General features: G+C 35.8%; 2 protein-coding genes across 5 annotated transcripts; both read left to right on the top strand.

The window, feature by feature from the left end:
- Positions 1-43: 43 nt before the first annotated feature.
- Positions 44-3,770, top strand: LOC111389629 (spindle and kinetochore-associated protein 1 homolog). Of its 4 annotated transcripts, none has more exons than XR_002701759.1 (7): positions 44-143; positions 1,749-1,816; positions 1,941-2,046; positions 2,141-2,170; positions 2,434-2,547; positions 3,021-3,120; positions 3,469-3,549. XR_002701759.1 is itself a non-coding variant. In XM_023014562.1 (7 exons), the coding sequence occupies exons 2-7, from the start codon at positions 603-605 to the stop codon at positions 3,544-3,546; spliced, it is 441 nt and encodes a 146-aa protein (XP_022870330.1). In that variant the 5' UTR covers positions 86-143; positions 519-602; the 3' UTR covers positions 3,547-3,770. The 4 variants fall into 4 exon arrangements, 2 of the variants coding, with proteins under 2 accessions (XP_022870329.1, XP_022870330.1); XR_002701760.1 differs by lacking the exon at positions 3,469-3,549 and adding an exon at positions 3,281-3,456; XM_023014562.1 differs by lacking the exon at positions 3,021-3,120 and adding an exon at positions 519-647 and having other exon boundaries at positions 86-143; positions 3,469-3,770.
- A 2,435-nt stretch (positions 3,771-6,205) lies between these two features.
- Positions 6,206-8,499, top strand: LOC111389623 (flavin-containing monooxygenase FMO GS-OX5-like; the record flags this gene model as incomplete). Its single annotated transcript, XM_023014549.1, has 2 exons — positions 6,206-6,804; positions 8,441-8,499. Coding segments are annotated over exons 1-2 (582 nt in total), but the record flags the coding sequence as incomplete, so codon positions are not given.
- Between the last annotated feature and the right edge of the window lie 4 nt (positions 8,500-8,503).

The raw sequence follows: 8,503 nt of genomic DNA on the forward strand, positions 1-8,503 counted from the left end.
TCATTCTCATTTCATTTTGCATGAATTTGTAAGGAACTTTTCATTTTTTCCTTTCTGTTGTACTTTTCTTCAGCGTGAAACAAGAAATGCCTATACGAGATCTTGGTACTGAGTCTCTGAACTTTGAGGAGCCTGCACCAAGGGTAAGCAACTCTCCCTACTTATCTGTCTTTCCCTTGAGCAGTTTTGAATGTGTGTGGTTTTTTCTTTCTTCAAGACGCTCTGCTAGCTAGTTAGCATCCTACAGTCATATGGAGTGCCAATTTGTTTGAGTTAAACCAAAGACAATTATTAGTTGTGAAGTCACCGTCCAGAATGTGCAGATTAATGACTGGATTCCACTGTGCGAAACCTTCAAACTTTCTTGAAGTTGGGAAGAAGGAAAAGAAAAGGATGAATGTGAACTAAGTTAAAAACAGTTTTTTGTGGAATTTTTTTTTTTTTCTTTTAGGATCTTTCATGACCTTTATCTTCTTCTTAAAATTATATTTTGTTTTTCAATCATCGGCACTTGCAAGAATTTACTTCAGCATTATCCCCTCGTAAAGAATATGGGGAAGCATTTCCAAATGTAAAGTCAAACTCCAAATGCTTACACCAGAATGATGATCCAATCATCTCGTACCAATGACCACAACAAGTTACCAGTTAAGCTGTGACCCTTGTATCTCTTCAATTCAAAGCTTTTTCCTGCTTCCATTAAATCTCTTCAAAGATAGTTTGATCGGGCATGCATTTGCTTTAGAACCCTGTATGGCACCTTTCCAAAGACAATACACAGTAGCAGAACAAAATAATTCAAGCACCAAAATATCGAGGTCCTCATCCTTCACCATGTTAATGAACCAATTCAATTTTTGCCTCCATGCTCAGTCCCTCCAAGTTTCATGTTAATATATTACCAAATATGAGCAGAGTATGGACCTTTGGAGGAAAGATGGTCCATGTACTCTTCAGCAACAGAGTACAAAACAAACCCTCTATGGCACCTTTCCAAAGACAATACACAGTAGCAGAACAATATAATTCAAGCACCAAAATATCGAGGTCCTCACCCTTCACCATGTTAATAAGCCAATTCAATTTTTGCCTCCATGCTCAGTCGCTCCAAGTTCCATGTTAATATATTACCAAATATTAGCAGAGTATGGACCTTTGGAGGAAAGATGTTTCATGGACTATTCAGCAACAGAGTACAAAACAAACTCGGTTTCAGTTGCAAATTTCCACTTCTTCAAACTATATTTTGTTGCCACTTGCCTATGACAAAGGATTCAAGTTTCAAAGCAAACCTAGGAATGCTATTTTTAAATCATACAAGATTTTGTGAAGGACTGGTGCAATGGAAGATCTTATACATTTCCAAATACTTTTAGGGCTTTACTGATGCAGATTTTAGAAAATGGAGTTGATAAACGTTGGTGGGATCCATGAAATGTGTGGATGCATCATTCCTAAAAATACTAACAAAAATTAAAAATAAATGTTGTAATATAGCAGAAAAAGTAAATGCATCATTTCCCAATCTTAATCATAGTTGAGAGGAAAAAAAAAATGGGGTTCCATGCTCGATCCCTCATTGCTATAACAATTAGAAATACTTGTGAAGCCCTTCATCATCTTCCCGTAAAAAAGCCGTTGGCCATTTATTCCAAAGATTGTTTTTTATATGAAGTGGACATCTGTATTGTGTTTTTTGACATGAAAGACTGCTCTACTATCATATTGAAAGTCCTCTTTGATTCCAGGAGAAGAAGGGTCGCGCTTCCCCTCCAATGTGGTACATTGCTAACAACGAACTGGATGCTTTGCCATCGTAAGTGAATTGCATTTCGTATTTGCTAAAATTAATGTCATTTTACAAACAAAGCAACTAAATGTATGGGGGTGATTTCCATCAGCCATAATGTATCTTGTTAGTAACTTTTAGCAAACTGTAGGTACATGAAACAAAGGCTTACTCTGGATAAGGTAAATGCAGCAATTAATGACATGGCAACATATGCTGACGCAAATGCCCAGATTATCATGGCCCCAAGAAAGAAGGCTCCTCACTCTGACATTTTCTTTTCACCTGAAAGCTGCTAGAATCCATTCATCCTGATTCCTTCTCTAATTTTTTTTTTTTTTTTTTTTTAAGCTGTCAGAGAATATGTTGGACAGAGCTCTGGTAAGTTAATCTAGCTTAGAGAAGTTGAGTTATATGTTTTTTTCTTTTCCCTTTTAAAGTGCTCAATTATTAAGGATTCATAATTGTCTAAGGTGTCTGCACTGTTGTTGGTCCCAACTCATTCACAGACCATTGTTCAATGCTGCTCTGTTTAAATATTTAAATGCATTATTACAAATAGAGCTATGTCTAGTTGTCCCATTTAAGGATCTCCCTCATAATTAGTTTGTTCCTTGAATCTGAATATGCCATAATACATGCAGGAATTAAGGGAGATCTCGTGGAATAATGTAGTGAAAGGAAAACATTTCTTTCTGGAAGCTGATATTAAAGGGCCTGCATTGAAACTTGACAATACAGGGAAAGCAACACTGACAGTAAGTGGATTTAATTTGTCTGATCATAAAATTATTTTATGGAATGGAGGAAAGATATAGAAACATATATTTCTATTCACAGTACTACTTCTAACTTGAACGTGTCTTCTAAAATCTGTTAATATATCTTTCACTAAGAATCAGTTAAACACGTGAGCTTTTCAAATAGTCAGGCTTGGGTTGCATGCCTTTCATGTGTTGTTTTCTAATATTCTCAAAGGTTGAAAATATTTTGTTGTCAAAAAGAATTAGGCTTAGATAATTCATCACAAAGTGTCATAAATAACTTTTTACAACAATGGAGAAATAATTATAAGCTGAGAAATTGTATGCAAAGCATGTGTTCTAGTGATTATGATCTCAATTTGGATATTTAAAAAAAAAAAAAATGCTTGTTATTTGGGAATCAGCAAAACTGCTTCTCTCCTCAATTCTGGACTTGAGCGTAGGCCTCAAAATTGGGTGTTGTGCAGGCCTCAATAGTGGGGGTTTTAGAACGTTAATGGCATGATTGATAGCTGGCTAATTCCTGCACTTAGTGCTCACCCCAAAGGACACATCATCTTTTGACATGTAAGCTTCTGAAGACAAACACCTTATCCCGATTGCCTGGATGCCGTATTACACTTCTTTGCTTGAGGTTAATTCATGTAGCTAGCTAACAGTACTTCCCCTTATCAGGCATTTCTGATATCGGTGGCTTGGTCAGAAATTAACAATTGGTTTGTGGCAGGGGGCTGGGGGAGAATAAATTCTAGAAGTATTAGGACAAAGTACAAAAAATCACAGCAAATCAGAGCATATACTAGACTCACCTTGCTAAATGGCTAATATTTAAGGCAAATAGGGATGCATATAAGATACTTGTGTTGTTACTATATGGTTCCAGACTCTAATCTGTGATATTATTTGATTTGCAAGGTACTTCGGCACCTTGGTCGTATAAGTGAAAGTCGGATTGGGCATCATCGTGTCATCATTCTTCTAAAGCCTCAATAATTTACCATTCGCTTTTCAATGAACTGAAAGTCATTGCAGTTTATGGTTCGTATTTTTATACTTAATATCCAGACAGTAAAGAATGCTATTTGGAAGATGACTGCTTTTGAACATTTTGATTTTAGGGCAAAATGTGTCTTATATATGGCATTGTAGTTAGTCTCCAACCACTAAAATATTATAGCTTGAAAATATTCATTATGCAAATATTCGTGTTTTTACTATTTTGACATTTAGTGTATGTTGAGAATTTGTTTGATGATCAAAGACGGAGTTCTCCAGATGGCTTTTTTATTTTAAAAGGTTTTATTTGACGACTTGACACGTTTTCCTCAAAATACAAGTTTCTAGTGGTCCGAGGGCAAAAATCCAAAATTTGTAGCTTAATGATCAATTCCTTGGCTTGTCAATTGGCTGAAAGTTTTTTTTTTTTTTTCCTCTCTTTCTGAATTCTGCTCACTAGGGAAAAAAAAGGTGAAAATATTAAGATATATTGAACTTTAGCAAAGAAGACTTCTTAAAAATTTGACGAGGGGTATTACTGCTTGAACATTGAGAGCAAGAAAAGTTCCTTACATCTTGGTTATCATATTGACTCAAATCTCCAAACCAAGACTATCATACAAATTTTTATACTAATTTGCATCAAAGTGGAAGCTTGTAATTCGTGTTTTTCATACCATTGGTCATGCCTACCATCATACCTAAATTCTTGGCATTGGTTGAAGGCTGGCTGGCCAGGGCTTGGGGAGAGGGATGCATGTTGAAGCTGGCTCGTTCATGCTATTCATCTTAGAGTTATGAGTCTAAACAATGTTCACCGGCCTTTTATTCTTTTTCCAGTCAACAAGAAGGAGAATTCATCTTTATTTTTATATCCCAGGTGAGCCAAGAGGTTCACAGTGGAAATAGATCAGTGTATTCTCTCTTGATGAACTATTGCAAACTGAAAGAGGAATTGCACACACCTCTTGCTTATCGAAGTTTTGTTCAAAAACCTTGTTCGAGAAATATATATATATTAAGCTTGAAATTTATGGAATTTTTTTAAAATCTCTCCATTAATGAAAGTTTTATAAATTCACGAGTTATTAAGAATATTTAGATTTTAAATAATTCCATTGAAATTCATTAAAATCTCAATTGGGGACTCCTGAATTTAGAAAGATTTTCAAAATTTGGGTGGAGGATATTTCGTAAGAGAGGTGTTGACAAAATTTTTCACTTCGTCTGTAAAATAAATGCCTTTTAAAAAATTATCCTCTTCAAAAATTGTGTAAATTTTATGGGTATCACACTAATAGAAGGATGAAATTTTGTGGAGACTGGAGTGGAGGTTGGGGTTGGATTTGGATTATTTTTTCCCTGTGCTTAGCGCCAAAATAATATGGAAATAAGTTGATTAGAAGTTGAGCCAAACATGTTGCGACATTCTTGTTTTCCTTTTATGACTTAGTAGCATAAAACGTTCCTATGTTTGGCCCATAATCTGCAAAACGTTTTTTACGTTTTAAATTTTTGCATTTTCATCCTTATTTACACGTTTAATGTAAAATTATCAATATATCCTCCTATTTAAATATAATAAAAATAAAAATAAAAAACAAATTGCAATCTTATTCCTAAACTTTTAAAAAATGCAAATGAGTCCAAATAAATTATTAAAATATTAAAATTAAAAAACTCTTTAATCCTTCTCTTCTTCTCCTCTCCCCCCTTTGCCTCCTCCACTGTCGTCAAAACCATCTGAATTTTACCTCTCTACTGATATTTCTACGACAGCTATTCTACTTGCGAAGGAGCACATTTAAAGAAACAAATTTGAAAAAAATCATCACCAAGTCCTAAAATTCAAATGGGGCCACCACCTTAGAAGTCAAAAAATTCCATGAATCTCCAAAATAACAAGTGGGGGTGGGAGTGAGTTATTTGTTCCAATGGTCATTGAATTTAGTTCCATGTCTTTGATTGGTCATTGAAATTTAAAATATCGAATTTTGATCATTGAACTTAGGTTCATGTTTTCGATTACTCATTGAAATTTAAAATGTCGAGTTTTGGCCACTAAATTTTGAAAAGTATTTTACATTACTTACTGAATTTTGAAAAATACTGTACATTATTCACTATAAACTTGATATTTTTCAAAATTTAACAATTATGCCAGTGAGTAACGTACGGCATATTTCAATGTTCAGTGGTCAAAACTCGACATTTTAAATTTCAGTGAGCAATCTAAAACATAGATCTAAATTCAGTGAACAATCGAAGACATTAATCTAACTTCAGTGATCAAAACTGGACATTTTAAATTTCGATGACTAATCAAAGACATAGATCTAAATTTAGTGACCATTGGAACAATTAACTCGGTGGGAGTGAGGTGTGAGAAGAAACGTGGGGACACTTTTTGCTATTAAGCCTTTTGAAAATTTTGGGTACATTAATATTACATTAAAAATTGGTAAAATGACTTTTTTTCTGCAATGAAACGTGAAAATGAGGTGAAAATGCAGAAATTTGAAACGTATTGACGTGTTGCACGCTACATGACGAATCTAGGGAACTTTTTTGCTATTAAGTCTTTTCCTTGTCTGATTTGGTGGTTCATAGTCAAATTTCCCTAATCAAACCAACTATATATATATTAATTAATGAAATGCAAGTAAGTTTATTTTAGGCTTTAACAGCAATAGCGGTATCTTCCTTTGCTACCAGGCATCAACACATTTTCAATGTCGGAATCCCTAAAAGTGGCAGTGATCGGTGCTGGCGTCGCCGGACTTGCTTCCGCCCGCGAGCTGAAAAGAGAAGGCCACCGTGTTGTGGTCTATGAAAAATCAGACCAGCTTGGTGGAACATGGGTTTACGATCCCCGAGTCGAGTCTGACCCACTCGGCCTTGATCCCAACCGAGAAATTGTACATGGAAGTCTTTACTCTTCTCTCTGCACCAATTTGCCCAGACAACTTATGGGGTTTTCAGATTATCCATTTGAGATTAAGAAAAATGGTGAAATCAGGACTTTTCCCAGGCACGAAGAGGTGCTCCAGTTTCTGAACGAGTTTGCCATGGACTTTGGACTCGTTGAATTGATACGGTTCAATACAGAAGTTGTCCGAGTTCAACGAGTTGATTCCAGAAATGATCTGTGGATGGTTGAATCAAGGAAGTGTGGACTGAGTCAGGAGGAGACGTTTGATGCTGTTGTTGTGTGTAATGGCCACCACACTCAGCCAAGACTCTCCGATATACCAGGTACACACACTGACACACATTTTACCATTTTCATCTTATCCTCGTCCTACCTGAACTGATTATATCACGTGTGTTTATATGCGGTGACTAAAAATTTTTAAAAGAGCAAAATTATGTATATATTTTGTATGATATTAACCTTTTTTAAATTTCATTTTAAACAATTTTAAAATGCCATTGAGACGGTCGCCCATTCCCAGTGGCTCCATAGAACCGTTCCACCGAAATTTTTCTTGAGTGGGATCCGTGGGGAAGCGACGGAGAAAGAAGTTGGTGGAAGTTCATTTTTTTGATATTTCAACAAAAATATGGTAACTTTGCGGTCTGACAGGAAGAGTTTAACAAATGGAATGATATAATATTAGTTGACAAAATGTGATTGAATGAAAAATCTTGTTGTATTTTATATTGTCACGTGACATTATGTCAACTATTACGGATGTCAGCGTAACGTGATTTATAGAGATTAGGTGCATGTTTTCTGGGTCAAAGTCTTTTTTTAATTGAATTATGTTAAATGATCAGAGCCATCACAGACACAGGGGGCCAAGTTGGGGGGAACAGGTAGCAAACTTCTTTTTGATTTCCTCCCTCCAACTTGGACTTGCTTAAAAAAATTAATTTTCTTGTAGAATAAACAGTAAAAAACCAGGGGCGAAGCCACAAGTTCACTTTTGGGGGTCTTCGCGTATAACTAAAAAAAGTCATTATACGACATTATCTACGAAATCGCGTAAACGCTCAAGCAAAGTTTAAAGTGGCAGTTGAAAAAGTCAAACTCGACAATCTTTTCTTTTTCTTGTCCAAATCCCATGTATTTACTTCAGCTTTCACACTTCTTACTTATTCCTCATGTTTCCTTACCCATATCATTTTAACAGTCTAATTTTGACTGTTTAGCATAAAACAAAGCTTTTAAACACCTTAAGATAAATAAATAAACCCCGAAAAATAAGGGCTGAGAATTTGGGTGGATGAAATTAGAAACTGAATTTAGGTTGAATTTGGGCTGTTGAAATTAGAAATTGAATTTAGAGAAAAATTCACACGTCATGTATTAAGTATGGACAATTCAATTTTTAGGTTTTAATTAAATACTTCGTTGCGGGTAACCAAATAATTAGTCACATACGCCTAATAGTGGGTCACATACCACGCCACCAACACTAGCGTCACTGCCACTGCCACTGCCACCGCCACTTGCAACCACCCTGCGACCGTAGTCAACACCACAATACCACCACCATTACCATCACCATCGTCGACCACCATCACTACCGTCAACACCTCCACCTGCACCCCCAACCAAAATTGTCGCCAGATTCACCATTGCTGCCAATATTTTTACTTGCACAACCACCTAAAACCCCCAACAACACTAAAACCACCCCAAACCACCACTACCATCGCCGCCATCACCGAACTGTTTGATTTTAAACCATCTTGAAGATAATCAAACTCGAGTTAATCCTAAATAAATTCAAGCCTTCACATATCATTCGCCTAAAGACCAAGAAGCACGTGTATGAAAATGTTTCTAAGAATTTGTTAGGCAAAAGTTGACTACTTCCCCTGGACATGGCTTGTGTTATAAGCTCCTTCTTAATCACTGATTACTTCATTTAAAATTTTAAAGGCATCGAAAAATGGCCTGGAGAACAGATTCATAGCCACAACTATCGAGTTCCTGAAACATTTC

This window comes from Olea europaea, unplaced genomic scaffold, assembly GCF_002742605.1.
Source record: "Olea europaea var. sylvestris unplaced genomic scaffold, O_europaea_v1 scaffold602, whole genome shotgun sequence".
Lineage (NCBI taxonomy): Eukaryota > Viridiplantae > Streptophyta > Magnoliopsida > Lamiales > Oleaceae > Olea > Olea europaea.

Coding starts and splice junctions, on each gene's coding strand:
- LOC111389629 (XM_023014561.1), top strand. CDS start 87: ATGCCTATACGAGATCTTGGTACTGAGTCTCTGAACTTTGAGGAGCCT. Junction 1,817..1,940: donor GAACTGGATGCTTTGCCATC/GTAAGTGAATTG, acceptor AGCAAACTGTAG/GTACATGAAACAAAGGCTTA. Junction 2,171..2,433: donor ATATGTTGGACAGAGCTCTG/GTAAGTTAATCT, acceptor TAATACATGCAG/GAATTAAGGGAGATCTCGTG.